This window comes from Lactuca sativa, chromosome 8 (assembly GCF_002870075.4).
Source record: "Lactuca sativa cultivar Salinas chromosome 8, Lsat_Salinas_v11, whole genome shotgun sequence".
Classification (NCBI taxonomy): Eukaryota; Viridiplantae; Streptophyta; class Magnoliopsida; order Asterales; family Asteraceae; genus Lactuca; species Lactuca sativa.
The window spans coordinates 113,801,525-113,819,795 of NC_056630.2; the positions used below are offsets into that span (position 1 = coordinate 113,801,525).

Consider the following 18,271-nt stretch of genomic DNA (forward strand, 5'->3'; position numbering starts at 1 on the left):
ACTATATTTGAAACATTATTCACTCATTGTTATTAAAAGCACAAGGGCAAAATTTTCCGACTATTATCAATACGAAAATTTTCCAACTATTATCACTTACAGTTAAGGTATGAATGATCAAACAAATTTTCATTATGCTTTTCAAAACACAACGAATGTTCAGAATCATAATAAAAAATTTCATGATTTAATAAACTCTTTAATTAGATTTATAATACTCTGTAATGTCCCAAAAATATAAGTAAAAAATTTAATTTTTAAACCATCAAGTCATACAGCCATGTATTCCAAAACCAATAAGGTAAAAAAATATTTTTCAAACATAAGAGTAAATCAAAAGTAATCATCGCGAAAAAGCCATCGGGGGATGCAGTGCAGCCAAGCCGGGCCCTTCCCTTTCGAACTGTAAGTACCCGAAAATGTTTAAACCATAAACACAAGGTCTAGTGAGTTCCCCAAAATACCCCACACGACAATACATATACAAAACATGCACACCGGGCCCACAATATAAAACTGGATTGCCCCTAGGCCCATAGTTTCCAGAATGGATTGCCTCTAGGTTTGTTGGACTACATCACAAAACCATACTACCTCAACCCAAACACACTATGTCGACATATGTAACACATAAACAATAATCGGCAATATGGGTAATCATACAGATCTACCAATCTAACATATTACTATAATATAACAACATCCTATACACAAAGATACATAACATAATCTAGTGGGTTGACATTAGTGCCTTTGACCCACAAGTATAGTGAGAAACTCACCAGAACTGAAGAACCGAAGATGCACAACAACACCCTCACACCTTGCACTACTTAATCTCATGAACCGACTACCACCAAGACAGGCAAATCCTCAACTAGCAACATAGAACCTCCAAGTTTGACCTTAGGTTAAACTGGTCAAAAGTCAACGGTCAAGGGCTCACAAAGTCAACGTCATGTCGTGGGTCCACCTTGGCCACATCGTAGGAGCACAAGGTCAAAAGTCAACATGCAGGACATTTCCACATCGTGGGCCCTCCTTGGGTATGTCATGGCAATGTCAAGACAGAACAGTCACGAATCTAAAGTTCTCCACATTGTGGCTATCCATTGGCCACGTCGTGGCTGTTGGCAGAATGCCAAAAATCTCCATTAGGTGCTTAATCCTTATAGATCAATGCTCATACTTCTAGATCTACTTCTTCTTAATGACTTAATGGATAAAGTTTCCAACTTTATCCATTACGACTCCAATCTAAGGAAAAATCTTAAACCCTAAGTCCATTAAGCTCTTAATATGACCAAAACATGAACATGAAACTAAGAACCCTCAAACTAAGACCTTTTTCACTCTTAACAAATGTACAAGACCATAAGGAGACCATATCAAGCTCTGGAGTTCCTCAAACTCCAAAAGCATCCAAAAATGGGACCAAAAGCAACCATCAAGTTCAAGAACATGAATATCAAAAGAACAAGGTCAAGGTGCAAGCTTTTTACCTCCAAAGATCCAAAAACCTGAAGAAAATGATTGATCTAGACTTTCTTTATGCTTCCTTGCACCAAGAAGGAGTTACTTTCTTCACAAGCTTCACTAAGGCAAGAGAAACTACTTCAAAATCAAGCCACCAAGCTCATAACCATGGACAAGAGACTAGGGTTTTGAAATGGAGCTATGGAGGCTGAATGAGATAACCTAATCCATGAATTAAGGTGTTTGTATATTAGGGAAACCTAAAAATCTCAGTTTTGGGCTGCAGATATTGCCACGACATGGGGGCCATAATAAGCATGCATTTCATAAAACTCATGCCACGTAGTGGGCATCCATGCACCACGTCGTGGCATATGGATTTTCTTCAAAAACCCTATCTTTGGTCCCAAACCGTTTTTAGCTGATATTTCTAGAAACGGGTGTTACAACTCTCCCCCACTTAAATTAGATTTCGTCCTCAAAATCAATCCTTTCAACTTAGTCTATTGCACTAGCCAACCTCGTCTAAAAATCCTAAATTAAAAATAGAACTGAGGAATCGTCGTACACAGATGACCAACTCCCAACACCGATGTCGAAACCCAATCCTGGAAGAAATCACATACTCTAGTAGGGAGACGAACCTTAACATGCTACCCTAAACCAACAAAGAGAAAATCCAACTATTCTGCCAGAAATCAAAAACCATATATCATGCCTGACTTCTAAACTGAGTGAATCGTTCAAACCACATCCATAACGATCCCATTTTGCAACCTGAATCGAAAAAAACCCCCCCAACCTTAAATATTGAATTGATAAATGGGAAGCATAATCCCTGACAAATTGCTGAAGTTAATGACCTCTCACACGGTCGTGCCACGAGACTCCAACCAAAAGTCTAGATGACAAGGACTATCCTAGCCCATTTGCTAACACAACTCCAATAACCCTCTAGTCCAAAAAAAGGACGACATAACCAACTAACACACGAATAATAACTATTATGTTTCACTCCAGATGAATGCTACAGGACCAGACCGATTGTGCCATCTATCCACAAAATATCCAACCAATACTTGAAATGGGCCAAAACCCCAACCAATCCAGACAGGCGTTCGGGTCGTGCTTCGAACCCCAAAGCCTTCATAAAAAAGAACAAGCAGAAAGGTCCTAACATAACCCTCAACCCGAACTTAGCCATGAATCCAAAAAAAGTGCCACTACAAATGCTTCACGCCCTCAGACAAGATATCGTGAGTTCTCAGCATTTGCTTCTCTAATTAAAACTGAACAATGAACATTATTCCTTGCATAAACCTGACTCATACCATAGCCAGAATTGGCTCTCACTTGTCCTAGAATATGAAATTCCACATTGATTCACACTTGTAAATATTCCTATTTATCCAAACGATTCCCCCCCCCCCCTCTTGGATTCAACTGCACTCTACCATCCTCAAGAGCATGGGGTCCAAACCATCTCACAACCTCACTACTTCACCACTATCATCCTGATCTTACAAGTGTTAATATTCCATAACCAAACAATCTAGGGTAACCACACCCCAAACCAGATCAAACACTTCAATATTCTTAAAAAAAGATTGTCGCATCCAAAGAACCTTCTCTTGATATAGTTCCAAGTCCTTGAACAACCTCGACTGATGAAAAAGAACGAATAAACCCACTATCAAAACATATAGATAACCAATCCAACAACTCACTTGCTACTGGGAAAAATCCATGCGAACATGTATCAACCACGCCTTGAAGTTGATAGATCACAACAACTCTTACCCTACTAGTTATGGTGATTGGTTGAATGAGCTAACCGACCTTTCAATTGACATCCAACATGAGCAGCATAAGCAATTCTAATCTCTATCTTCGTTGTGCCAAAAGGGAAAACCGACTACAACGATATATTTTCCTAGAAGCTTCTGAGACGAGGATCACACACACATCCCTGAAAGCATAAATCTGACAACAATTCATTCTACACTTGCGTTCTGACCAATCCCTTATACCTCAAAACGATGACAGATCTCAACAATCTTGAATACCAATAATGCAGAGAACTTACACTACATCTTCCTCAGACCCATCACACTAAAACCATCAAAATTAATCCGACTGCTGATCCTCCAAGCAGAAAACTCAGTTCACTTCCACCTAGGACTCATGCCATCACTGGTCGTCACCTCCTTACCTGACACCTACAATCAGCTCAACCAGATACCCTTCAAACATGATTATCGGCATGCAAAATGGAATATAGAAAACCCTCAAATAATAATAACCAAGCAATCATAAAGAAACTACGATCCTTAGGTTGAGACTTAACTAAACCGAACATAACATCACACACACAATCACGTGATCATAAGCATATAATAGAAGCATGAAGGAAATGAATACGATACATGCATGCAACATCTAATGGAACTCATAGCTCCTCGACATGTAACTGAAATGCTTGACTCCGCACCATTGGAGCCTTCACCCCGTCTTCACGGCCATCAGTAATCCTTAGTGTAGCTGGAGCATGTTTCCTCACCAATCCACTCATCAACCTCGTACAGTCGGCCTTCTTCTGGTCCACCTGATTGTAGTGAAAAAATCAGACTTGATGCATGGGGACAATCCCTTCTGACCCGACCAATGCCACCGTACTTAAAAGCCTATCCTCTTAATCGACACACCCTATTATGCAGTTCTCAAACTTGCCGCAATGGCCCCGACCCTGATAGCCTCTAGCTCGTGAATCTAAAGTCTTTGGATTCTTCACCGAGCCCTCTGTTGTCTGAACCAAACTCGACTTTCGCTTCCTCTAAAGCTCCAAATCAATCTGCCATTCATTGGCTCTGGTAATCATATCCTCCAAGTTCCTGTAACCGGACATGCTCACAAACTCTGGAATGTAATCCTATAACATATCATGATACCTCACCTTTTTCGTCTCCTTATCTGCAACATACTGAGGAACTAGCGGTGTAACAACGTAAATTCTCAAAACAAATTTTCATTTTTAAATCATATTTTTAATCGTCAAAACAATATCCAAAACAAATTGTATCCAATGTCATCAAAACAAACAAATCCCAGAGTCTCAAAACATAATCTCTATGAGTGTGTACGGATCATGCCGACGCCTTCCCGCGATCCTCGCTAGTACCTGAAACACATAACACAGCAACTGTAAGCATAAATGCTTAGTGAGTTCCCCTAAATACCACATACAACACATACGCCTTTCCAGACCATAAATATGTAGGATCTTCCGATCCAAGTGTCTCAGGGGACTTCCGTCCCGAATCCCAGTAGACCTTCCAGTCCTAACCGTATCAACCTTCCGGTCCGTAACCTCCTGACCTTCCGGTCCATGTCATCTTCACCTTCCGGTCCATAACATCTTGAGCTTTCGGTCCTTATCATATGTAACATACATAACATATACATATCACATAACAACATATAACACATACATCTCATAGCATACAAGACCTTACGGTCACACATAGGTACCCTTCCAGGTATAGTATAATGAGAAGACTCACCTCAATGAAGTCGGATAACTCTGGTGCTCAACATCCCGACCTAGCCTCCTCCTATCATTCAAATACCATCCCCGATCAATACTCTCTCATAGTCTCATCTCTAAAGATTAGGTAGAAGGCCATTCTACCCCTCCCTGAACTCTCTTGAATCAGTCTTGACCAGAACCCTAAGGTCAACAAAAGTCAACAATCAAACTTTGACCCGACTCGTCGAGTGCACACGGGCGACTCGGCGAGTCCATGCGGGTCCTCTGAATACTTCTAGCCTCTCTTGGCTCGTCGAGTCATCCTTCCACTCGACGGGTTCCTCCTATCACGAATTGCGGGGTAACCCTGACTCGACTCGTCGAGTCCACTTATGAACTCGGCGAGTTGCTTCCATGTTCATACTCAAATGACCTTCTAAGGTCAGATCTGCTTCTCTAATCTATAGATCTGACCTTCCCAAGCATGATAATCACGTAAAGGTCAAATCTTGGTACGCATGCAACACACCTAAAGATTCTTTTGGTGAAATAACCTCTAAAATGACCTCCTAGGCTCATAACTCAAAAGGTATGGCATAAAGCAGAGTGGTAAGGACTCTCTGGACCTCTTAAGGTCCAGATCTACAGACCATCTCGCCTTGGGACCTCACATACTCCAGGTTCAACTAAAAGAGGCATAAAGAAAACCCTAGATTTTACTAGAATCATTATAAACACGAGAATGGCACAGATTTTTACCTCCAACAGCTTCCTCTGATCAAATAGAAGTGGATCAAAGCTCCTCAACCCGATTAGCTTGTTCTACCTCCTTCCTTCTTGCTAAAACACACAAGAAATGGTGAATTAGCCTTCCTCTTGCACCACAAACAATCTCTCTGCTTTCTAAAGTTTCTCAGGGATGAAGTGGCCGCAAATGGAGGCCATAAAGGCCTTTAAATAGGGCACAGGCCCCGAGAATTAGGGTTTCACTCCACAACGTGGACTTGTCGAGTCCATCCTTTCCGACTTGTCGAGTCCGTTCATTAATCCAGTCAGCACATGCGATCCTACTCGACGAGTCTACGCCTCAACTCGTCGAGTCCCTCCCTTTTACTCAAAAGAATAAATGATCAAACATAATACCTGGAAATCCAGATGTTACAAGCGGAGCCCTCTCCCTGAACTTGACTGTGATCTCCACCACAGTCTCCATTGACTGGCGAAGGTTTTGAAACTCCCTCGCCAACTACTGTACCTTGATGACATAACTAAACCTTGACCAAGACCTCATCATAAAATCAGTTTGTGACATGGCTGTCACGACCTCATCTCCCAAAAAATGACCAACCTCCTCCTACTAGTCGCAGGCTCCATCCTTCAAAAGGAAAGATGCAAATCCCACCTTTGATCCCTCTAGGAGGATACTAGTCCACTAAGCATTCTCCATGCCATCAATCCACCGCCTACTAGCAATAGGGTCCTTCTTCCCGTTGAACTCAGGGGCTCTGCAAGCCTTGAACTCCCAAAAAGAGAGAGTTCGAGCCTACAACTGACCTATCGTAATCTATGCATAGAAAGCCACATTATGCTTATCCAACAACACCATGATCCCCTCCTTGATGGTATCACACATCAGAGGAGTTGCATCCAAAATACCGTAACTGATCTCGGATGAAACGAACTCGTTGATCGGTCAATTTTACTTGATTATATTATTTATTTTTATAAGTATAATTGACGTAATTTATGTGAAGAATGGACATAGTTTGATGACATTTATATGATGTGTTTCAGAGTAAAAAACGAGGAAAAATGATGTAAAAAATGTTAAAAACGAGCTTACGGATGTTGGAGTGCAAGACATTAAAGATATAAGTTTTTCTAGTGAAAAGTTGAGTTTCGTCGTCCTTAGAAGCATTAGTCACCGTCCTGGATGGTTTTGGCATGTACTAGGGCGTTATCACTTCTGCCAATCAAACTCATATCATCTTGGTAGTCGTCCTCCTTATCGACCCATTTTCCAGACAAGACGGTGACATACAAAAATTGTGATTTTGGGTAGTTTTTCACACTTAGAAATGTCCATGCCTCCTAAACCTAAATGGGACCTTTTATCCATTTCTCCCTTGCGATTTTACTATATTATGGAGGCTTCCAAACACGTTTTTGACCACTCTAACCCGGATTTAAAGCGAGAAATCATCAATTTCATAAGCAATCAACATTTGAAGATTGTTCAACTAGGGATTTTCATCATCTCCACTACATCTACATAATTTCCTTACTTGTTCCCCAAGGTTTTATTGTTTCAAAATTTGATAATAATTAGGTTACATGTTCTTTAATATTGAAAATTTATTTATGGATTTTACTACGCATCTTATTCATTTCATTCAAGTTATTGGTTTTATGAACACAATGGAAGGCTATATCATTAGGGTTACTTCTAGGGATGTTTAGGAAGGTTTAATGAACACACTTGATTATTACTTTGGTTTTATTTAATTTCAATTATTATTTTATGTATCATATGATGATCTTTTGGTGATAATGATTGAAATAGGGTTGTATGATCTTGTTTGATTTCATCAATAAAATAATACATTGTCATTCAACCAATTGTTCCAATTTTAAGTAGTTTAGGAACGAAGACAATCGGTTAAATCTATATGTGTTATTCCAACTTGTGATATTGAATGCTTAATATTGTAATAGGTAGTTGCAAGATATTCTATTGCCAATTCACTAATTGTTCCTAATCCAATTATACTTAGGGAGTAAGACAACTAGTTGAATGAACATATGATGTACCCAAAACTATGTTTTACAAGATAATGAACCCCAATTGTATTTAAGTAACTGAACTAGGATTTTAGGGAAGAAAGTGTGTAAATATGAACTGTACGACAACCGAACCGTGAGTACTTTACTTTACTCATTGAGAGTTTCATTTTAATTAATAAATGACAAATTTCCAAGCTTGTTGGTTTACTATTTGTTTAAATCATTTTCGTGATAATTGTAAGTATTAGTTCTTTTTCATTGATTACTATAACACAAAGTTTGACCACAATCTCCTCGTGGATTCGACCCAACTTACCCTATCTACGTAGGTTAGTTGGTTGATTTTTGATTGAGACAATTACATCGATCACTCGTGAATCCTCTCATCAATCGGCTCAGCACCAGATCCTAAAGATGAACCAGAACCGGAACCTCTTTCACAAGTGCTCATCACCATATTGAAAAAATCAACCATACAAATGATCCGAACATACCCAAAGAATCCTCATTCCCTAGGCTTCTTAGAATCCTCTTCACTTTCCTTGATTCAAGTACGGATCCTATGCTTTCAGTAGCACAGGCCCAATATTACCTTCCACACATATCCATACTTTCCTCAAGAATCATCCCGGATCCTCTAAGCCACCTTCTCATACTGATACTCCTCATACTCGCTAAACAACGCACCACTTGCACTAAAGCACTTCCTAAGATCTCCTAGGATCCCCACCACACCCTGCCATCAGCTACTGAAGAACTCATACTGACATCAGTTGAGTACTTCATGAATACAATTACATAAAACAGAACTTAAATAATCTTTCAACTAATAGACCCAAACCTACAACAGATAGACTTAAGGAGACTTGTGCAATAGGTCCGAATCAATCGTTCTAAAACTATTTAACCTTTGCAGCATGTAACTTGATATATTCATTTAATAGTTATCTCACATAAACATGAGTCCCACAGAGCACAAAACAAGCAACATTCGAGCATTAACACTCAATAGGCCAAAAAACTTATAAAAGAAAAAAAAGAATCCCTCACTTTAACTTTTGTGATGCTAGGAACTTCTACCAACACTGTCGGTTTCCTTATGTATGCAAATTATACACAATACAAGATCAAATAAACTGTCGACTAAATTATTCTACCCTAAGCCCACAATCAAACTAGGAACATGAAATAAGGCTAAATCAATGATTCTAGGGCTATATGATCCTAACCGTATACAATTTTATTTAAACATACACTTAGCAAATAATTCTACCAACATAGATTCCAAATAAGATATGACATCCAATTCCTACAAGGCTACAAGGCATCACAAATCAGACCATTCTATCATGCAATTCCTGAAGGTATCCTTAGCGTTATCCTAACATGCAAACATTCCATAATATATAACATATCAACATGTATGGCTATTTTGAGAATCACATACTGGAGCTCGGCTGATTGCACGGATCACACCCCTTTCTTTTGTAAAAATCTTGTTAGAAAATTTATTTTCTTTTAAATAGATTATCAATTCCTTAGTTTGAGTTCAGACACTCCCGAGAGTGTGCCCGAATCCCTCAAACCAAGGCTCTGATACCAACTTGTAACGTCCCAAAAATGTAAGTAAAAATTTTTGTTTTTAAACCATCAAGTCATACAACCATGTATTCCAAAACCAACAAGGTAAAAATATATTTTTCAAACATCAGAGTAAATCAAAAGTAATCAGCGTGGAAAAGCCATCGGGGGATGTGGTGCAGTCAAGCGGGGCCCTTCCCTTTGGAACTAGAAGTACCTGAAAATATTTAAATCGTAAATCCTAAGCACAAAGCTTAGTAAGTTCCCCAAAATACCCTACACGAAAATGCATGTACAAAACATGCATACAAGGCCCACAATATAAAACTGGATTGCCCCTCAGCCCACAGTCTCCCAACTAGATTGTCCCTAGCCCACACTCTCCCGAATGAATTACCCCTGGGTTTATTGTCCTACAACATAAAATTGTACCACCTCAACCCAACCACACTATGTCGACATATGAAATAGATAAACAATAACCAACATTGCATCTAATCATATAGATATACCAATCTAACAGATTACAACAACATAGGAACATCCTATACATGAAGATACATAACATAATTTAGTAGGCCGACATTGATGCCTTCAATCCATGAGTATAATGAGAAATTCACCTGAATTGAAGAATTGAAGATGCACAACAACACCCTCACACCTTGCACTGCTTCATCACGTGAACCGACTATCACCAAGACAGGTAAAATCCTCAATCAACAACCCAAAACCTCCAAGTTTGACTCTAGGTCAAACTAGTCAAAAGTCAACGGTTAAGGGTCCAGAAAATGAACGCGATGTTGTGGGCCCTCCTTGGCCATGTCCTAGGAACGCAAGGTCAAAAGTCAACATGCAGGACATTGCCATGTCGTGGTAATGCCGAGACAAATCAGGTACGAATCTAAACTTCGCCACTTTGTGGCTATCCATTGGCCATGTCGTGGCTACCGGAAAAATGCCAAAAAAATCTCCATTAAATGCTTAATCCTTACATATCAATGCTCATACTTGCAGATCTACTTCTTCTCAATGACTTAATGGATAAAGTTTCCAACTTTATCCATTATGACTCTACTCTATGACAAAATCTTAAACCCTAAGTCCATTAAGCTCTTAATATGACCTAAACTTAAACATGAAACTAAGTAGAACTAGATCCTATATTTACGTCATGGGGATCTAATTATGTATTTGGAAATGAATGTCCGAATCTTATTAAACCTTAAAAAGCATGTCATAAAAAACCGGCTAGTAAGTAAAGTCTAATATATGCTTAAGTAAGTGGATACAATTTTATATTTTAAAGTAGTTATAGTTGACAATTTAAATGAGGTTTTATACTATTGTATGATCTATGTCTTTATTTAGATCCAAATATCACCTATGCAAAAAAAAAAAAAAAAAAAAAAAAAAAAAAAAAAAAAAAAAACTTATTTTTTCACTAAAATTTACTGAAACATATTATATTTGGGGTTCCTATGACACTTTTGTAGTAGTACGTTTATCCTGATATTCTAATCAACAACAATTAAGTTGGTGTTCAATAGTGAATTGTCTAAGGATGTTCATTCATATGCTAGATGTCGAGAATGCATTTACGCAAGAACACACAACAAACGATATGCATCAATCTACGGGTTCAACACAATTTTCACTTACCCAATAGACCGACATTGGTGCCTTCGAACCACAAATACAATAAGGAGACTCACCTCAATCCGAAGATAGCCAAAACTCGCACACACGCTACTACTATGAAAGCTCCTCACACTGAACCAATCAAAAGCAACCCTAATCAATAATTAGAGTAATAACCCATCATCAAGGAACATTTCATATTCTCGTTCATTAAGGGTCAAAGACCATTTTACCCTTCCAAGGCTAAACCCAACCAACTTGGCCGAAAGCCCCAAATGACATATTTTTGCTCTTGGGAGTACGCCATGTGTACACCATAATTACGTACATAACAAAAGCAGCTACCAACATTATACCTTAAGACCAAAAAATTCGCCGAGTTTCTAGAGTTGCATTCGTGTCTGCAGATCAGACTCACACAAGTTCAGTGAATTTGGCCTACATAATCCAAGATTTGAACCCCCTGCATGCGGGTAGAAGTTAGAGTAAAACCATATGTACAAGCTTGTAAGTCTATCATGCATTCAGGCTTATAATCACGCTAGTGTTTGGTCTTTCTACCAATGTGTGATTCATTCTCACACCCACTTTACTTGCTAACTTTTATTCTCAAATACCTAAATTTGAGTATCGATATCTCATTCACATATACTTCATTTTGGACATAAAATATATCGTTTTGACGCTGTCAAAGAGTAGAACACAAACCCACTTAGAGTTAATTATATATACAATATATGTATATATTTATATATATGTCCAAAGTTAGTAAAAAAATACAAATATTTATATTAAAATTTCCAACATACCAATAATAACATATAGTTTTTTATAATGTTTCTAGTGATCCTATGTGTTTGAGGTTATTTTCTTAAACTGAAAATAACAAAAGGAAGTTTTATCTAACTCTATATTATTATAAACGATCCAGATTTAAATTCATACAAAATATGAGATTCATGTCGATTTCGCTCAATACTAGAGTTAATATGTAACTATAATTGCATTGTATTTATTCAGCTTAAAGCAAACTACCTATATAATAGAATAAACCAAGAAAAACAAAACGATTTAATATAAATAATTTCTCTTTGATACGAATCTAGGCCATGTCGACGGAATTTACAATTTTAATGAGTTCACACTTTAAATAAAACTTCATCTATATACAATACAGCTAATAAAGTGGTTGATTTTGTGGTGCACAAGACACGTGAGTACATGACAAATTGTGTATGATTTACTCTTAAATCCTCGCGGCAAATCGAATCAAAGGTACAAACTACAAAGCGTTACTGTGTGCTACAGAAATCCAACAACTGAAGATGCCGAGCCAGACCTTCGCGGGTTCATTATCTTCTCCCAAGGTCGACGTCGTTGTCGACACGGGAAATCCCCTCCTCAATCACACCGTCGATGGCTTCTTGAAGATCGGAACTGTTCGTATTCATTATCATTTCCCCTAATTAACTATCTTTTCACTGTTTGTGCTTTCTGCCTCCAAATTAGGTCTTGGTAGTTCTAATTTGGATTGTTATAATTCACATTTCAGGTTGCTGTTGCAAAAACACTTGTGGAGGAGACTTATCATGTGGTTCAACGAGGTTTTATTGTCTCTGATTTGATTTCGCTTCCTTTTCTTGTGTCTCATTTGCACTTGTGATCATCCAAAGTCCGTTACTTATTGCTTGCGTCGTCGCCATTGACGACTAGTTAGCAATTGGGGGTAACTTGTTTATGAAACAGAAGCTGAGATGCATTCTGTGTTTCGAATTTTGATGTTAAACCTACTCCCTTTCAAATGCATCTTGAAGCTGACTCTTAACTTGTTTAACATCAAAACTCGAAACTTCAGACCAAAATTAACACATCATTTTGAAATTTATTCCAAATTTTGAAAGCGTGAGCAGTGGATCTGGACTTATTAGTCAGCAGAAATTCCATAATCAGATGTCGACTTTGGGCGATTTACTCAAATACATTTCCATGTCTTGAATTTGATTGTGTTTCTTGATGTTCATTTTTCAGGGAGTCTTTCAAAACATAACCTTGAGGACGCGGTGAGTCTTTCAAATTTAGTGTCACTTGTGATGTTCTCTGTCTTATGCTTTTAGGCTTTCCAAATTATATAAAAATTTAGAGAAAATGAAATGAGAACTCTAACAGCCATTATTAATATTGCAGTTGAAGAAGATGTGTAAAGAAGGCGCATACTGGGGTACGATTTAAATAAAAGTCTTGTTTTCGTAATTATTGTAAAGTTAGTTAGAGCATCTATCTCCTTTATATTGTAGCCTGAAATAGAAATAATTAGATTCCTTTACTTTCTTTAACAGGAGCTGTTGCTGGACTTTACGTGGGAATGGAGTATGGTGTTGAAAGAGTCCGTGGCACTAGAGACTGGGTAATCATTTTATAATTTATGTGGTGTTACGTAAAATTAACATTTGTCTTTTTCTCAAAGATTTTTCCATCTAAACTTTTTGTTTTTTTTTTTTTTTTTGAAAAAAAAAATGATATATAGAAAAATGCAATGGTTGCTGGAGCGGTGACTGGAGCAATTGTGTCGGCAGTGACCAACAGCAAAGGTGACAAAGTTGTGATGGATGCCATCACAGGAGGTGCAGTTGCAACTGGTGTAGAGATCATCAAATATCTTACATAGTTTGTGTTTTAATTGCAAGTGTTTGTTGATAACACAATTTCAGATACCTTCTTCTAATCTTTTGGTATAAAATGTATCTCATGCTACATTATTTATGATGATACATGCCTTCTAATAAATGAGGAAGGATCATGTTTTTATGTTGTTAATTCAATTCTTTCGTCGCCACCCTTTATCTATAGAATAAAAGTAGATAAGATAAATCATGTCGAGTATCGACATCTTCCTACCCACTAAAATAGGGATAAGATACTTTTTTTGTTTTTAATTCAATCTTTTTGACATTTTTCTAGCCACTGTTATAGAATATAGAGCAATCATGAATGGAACAAAAATATCTGCTAGAGTTTTGTTTATAGTCGATTATTAGAAAGTTTGATCACAACATGACTAAAAACCTGGCATCTTGGATATGGTTTCAATATCTTATAAAAAGTATGAGGTAAGCAACTAATAGAAAATTATTCTCATTAAAAGATCTGATGCATACTAATATACAAGTATTTCCTTAGAGAAACGCACTCGCTAAAACATCTTAAACCTTCGGGCGTGTTTGACAAAAGTAGCTATTAGCGGGAAACGGTTAGTTGGTAGCAGGTAGTTAGTAGTGTGTAGCTGGTAATTGGTAGCGTAAAGCTGTATCTTTTATTTGTTATATGAATGTTTGACAAAAATAACTGGAAGCTTTTTGAAATATATAAAATTACATAAAAGAACAATTGATTAAAAATAAATAAATATATAAATATATTTTTAAGGGTAATTATGGAAATTGATTTCAAAAGTTTAGAAACGTTTTGTTAAACGCTACATGAAATAGCTTTTAGAATCGTAGCGTTTTGTTAAAACTAAAAGTTAAACGTTCGTACTGTCAAATGAAACTTTTTGTTTAAACTAGAGTGTTTTATCAAAAGTTAAAAGCTAAAGCTCCTAAACGTTTTCAAAAGCTCCGTCTGTTATTGGACAAGAAGACAAAAATTGCAAACTTGAATTATATTTGAGAATTTACTTTTTTTTAGAACAACGGCTCACACAAACACTTTTAACTATTAATATTTTACATCTTTTGATCAAACTTGAACCTTTTGAGAGCATCTTAACAATACTTGAATATCTTGATAGCATTGAGCTATAATCCATTTAGTATTTGATATCAAAAAACGCATCAAAATGATTTTTGGATATGCTATGGCCTATGAAGCTGGACACTCTTTTAGTCAAAGCTATATTAATTTGACTATATATGATGTTTAGGGTTATGATATCCATAATTACTTGACTTATTTAAATTTTACTAGGTAATGACTAAAATGACCATTTATTTTTGGTACATTGAACATTACAAAATGACAGTTTCTTATCAAATTGCTTTACTAGTGATCCCTACAATATAGTTTCCTAAAAGAGTCCTAATTTTTCAACGAAATGATCTATATAGCTAAAAAAGGACGTTGAAAAATCCAGTTTTCAAAATAGGTCATTTTATGATAGCCCTTCACATATGTGATAAACCAAAGATTTGAAGCCGAAGCAACACAAACTTTCGATGAATGTGACTGAAACAAGGAGAGAAAGAGATCATGATCGTATATTTCATACATGCCAATTTTTCTTTCATACAGATTCATTCACTACACATCAAATCTTTCAGATACTGCATATATATATATAATTCTCAATTACTCATAGTAGGCTAGTAGACCAATATGTATTGGGATATTATTTTATTTTTCACCACAATATGAGAAACATGGAGACATACAACACATGAACTGAAAGATGGATGTTTATTTGGATCGATGAGCCTTAACAGTTGCAAGGATCACACTTGCAGTTTCCTCCACACTTGCACCCTTGTGCACCTTCAGCTACAAAGCTTCCCTCACTTCCATCATCATACCTTCACATTCACATGATTCAAACCTCAATCAGCTTTAAACTAACACAATATATGTTGATATTAATAATTCTCAAGACTAATTAAGAACATATTGAAGCTGTAGATCATAAAGAGATGCGCTACTTACATCTTCTTTGGTGCAACACCGTCGACGATCATCACTGTGGCAGTGGTGGAGGTCTCGATGTTAGGATACATCCCGCATCTGCAAACAAAAGTTCAGTTTCCGTTGATTATTTTGTTCTCAAGGTTCCAGAAAGTTCATATTAATACTCAATTAATATGATATATATAAATCGCGTAAAAGAAATGAAGAAAAGTAATTACCCGTTGCAGCTGCTGCCGCAAGAGCAGCTTGAGCCACATCCGCACTTTCCGCTGCAGCAAGACATGATCGATCGGGAGGGTTTGGAGTTGATTCGAAGAGATTGATGATTAATGTGTTTTGATCGAATTCGCTTAAAGCTTGGTGCTTCTAATGGTGTGATTATTGAGCTCCATTTATAGAGCAAGAGGGATGAACAGAGTGTCTGTCAACCGTACACGTGTGCATCTGTGTATGGATATCTTTCATCTATCAATGTCTCGTTTGTTCTAGAGCATCTCCATCGGCTCTTTAAAAGACTTTCAAAAGTAAGATCTTTTCTTGCATAAAGTGAAAGGTTTTGGTTTTCATTTTTCAAAGCCTTAAATAGGTTCCCTATCTACAATACATACAGCCACTATTTTAATAAATCAAATTAAGTTAAACTATTTAAATTAAATTAAATATAAAATTTGAATTTGGTTATTATATATAAAATAATGATTTTTATTTTGATTATAAATTATTATCTTTATTTTGGTTTAATTTACTATTGAATAATTATTAATTATAAATAACTAAGACATGTTAAATTAAATTGTATAAAATAGTTATTGATGTGATATTATGGGGTAGTAGGGCTGTTCACTATTTAGATAAAACCAAATTATCCAATTGGACTATTTGGTTCGGATATTCAGATTTTTGGATTCGTTTTCAACAAAATCGAATTATTATTTTGGATTTTTGATTGATTTTGGTTTATAAAATAAGAACCGAATAGTCCAAAAAAAACCGAATAACAATTTGTTATGTATTTATTTTCAATATATCTATAATTATTTATTAATTATATATATATATATATATATATATATATATATATATATATATATATATATATATATATATATTTCAAATAAGTTCAAAACGTTTTACCTAATAAAAGAAATTAATAAGTACTGTCTCTCAAAAGTTTTTTATGTATTAAATAATAAACTATAATATAAATTCTTAATGGTTGTTTATAAATTTTAAATCACAAGTAAATAATTTGTTTTTGCTTCTTCTGTAAAATTAGATAATATTATAATTTTATGTCATTTTAAAATGTTCTGATTTTTGAAAACCAGTTATAAAAACCGATCCAACCGAATTGTAATGGGATCGGATCGGATCGGATTTCAATTTAGTTTGGACTATTTGGATCTATATTTTCAAAACCAAAATCAATTTGGATGTACTTAATTGGATCGGATTGAACCGATCCATCCAAACGAACACCCCTAGGAGTAGGGACCATTTTAAAAAAGCTTTGTTATTGCACATATAAAATTATAAAATTTGAAAATATGTTTAAAAAATGACATTGGCATTATTGCATTATGCAGAGACAAAACTGCAAAAATGATCCCTATGGTATATATTTTTTCCGAAGTTTAGTCAAAATCTCGAGTTTTTAAGATATATGTGAAGATAGATGATATTTATAAGGGAAATCTCAAATAAAGTCCAAATATGTTGGGTCAGTTTACGGTTTAATCTCAAATTAAAAACTTCGAAATAACCCTTTTCGGTCGATTTCACAAATTTAGTCAATATTCTGTTTTTTTCGTTAATTTGTCAAAATTATAGGACTTTTCTAAAGATTACATTATTTTTTTTTTACCAATAACCAAAATATTAAGACTTTTCTGAAGATTACCCTTAAGCTAATCTATATTATTACGTTATCTTTTACCAATAACCAAAATATTGAGACTTTTTCTGAATATTACCCTTGAACTAGTTTTGGTTATTGGTAAATAATAACCTAATTTTTAGAAAAGTCCCAATATGTTGACCAAATTAACGAAAAAACGCGGGATACCTACTAAATTTATGAAACCGGCCAAAAACGGTTATTCTGAAGTTTTAACCGGTAATCTGTCTTTTTTGTAAAAAAAATAATTTTGGTGAAACATCCTAAAAATATGGTTCAAAAATTTCATTTTTAATTATTCGTAAAATCATAAATACCATCCATCATCTCATAAAAACATAAGTAATGTATCACAAAATCATCATATCAATATATTGTATCAAAACCATGTGTCAAAATATCAGAGTCTAAAATATCCCAAGCCGAACGAATGGTGTGTGCACTGCAATTATCCCGAACTCTTGCCTTTGCTACCGAAAGTACCTGAAACCAAAACTGAAAATTGTAAGCATGAAGTTTAGTGGGTCTCCCTAAACTACCACATACCACACATAATCACATAACCACATATAACATACATTGAGCCCCACCATGCTACATCAGGCACTGCTCGACATCGACTTTTCTGACATCGGGCCCCTGCCCGACATCAGAACCCATATGGCATCGAGCCCCACCCGGCATCGAGCAGA

General features: G+C 36.1%; 2 protein-coding genes across 2 annotated transcripts; one reads left to right on the forward strand and one right to left on the reverse strand.

Moving 5' to 3' along the window:
- Positions 1 to 12,227: 12,227 nt before the first annotated feature.
- Positions 12,228 to 13,822, forward strand: LOC128127536 (outer envelope pore protein 16, chloroplastic). Its single transcript, XM_052766075.1, has 6 exons — positions 12,228 to 12,447; positions 12,561 to 12,612; positions 13,037 to 13,068; positions 13,193 to 13,226; positions 13,345 to 13,412; positions 13,533 to 13,822. Exons 1-6 carry the CDS (start codon positions 12,334 to 12,336, stop codon positions 13,671 to 13,673), a joined length of 441 nt encoding a protein of 146 aa, XP_052622035.1. The 5' UTR covers positions 12,228 to 12,333; the 3' UTR covers positions 13,674 to 13,822.
- Positions 13,823 to 15,239: 1,417 nt separating this feature from the next.
- Positions 15,240 to 16,061, reverse strand: LOC128127537 (metallothionein-like protein 1). Its single transcript, XM_052766076.1, has 3 exons — positions 15,901 to 16,061; positions 15,701 to 15,778; positions 15,240 to 15,573 (listed from the first exon to the last, which is right to left on the reverse strand). The coding sequence occupies exons 1-3, from the start codon at positions 15,963 to 15,965 to the stop codon at positions 15,480 to 15,482; spliced, it is 237 nt and encodes a 78-aa protein (XP_052622036.1). The 5' UTR covers positions 15,966 to 16,061; the 3' UTR covers positions 15,240 to 15,479.
- Positions 16,062 to 18,271: the final 2,210 nt, after the last annotated feature.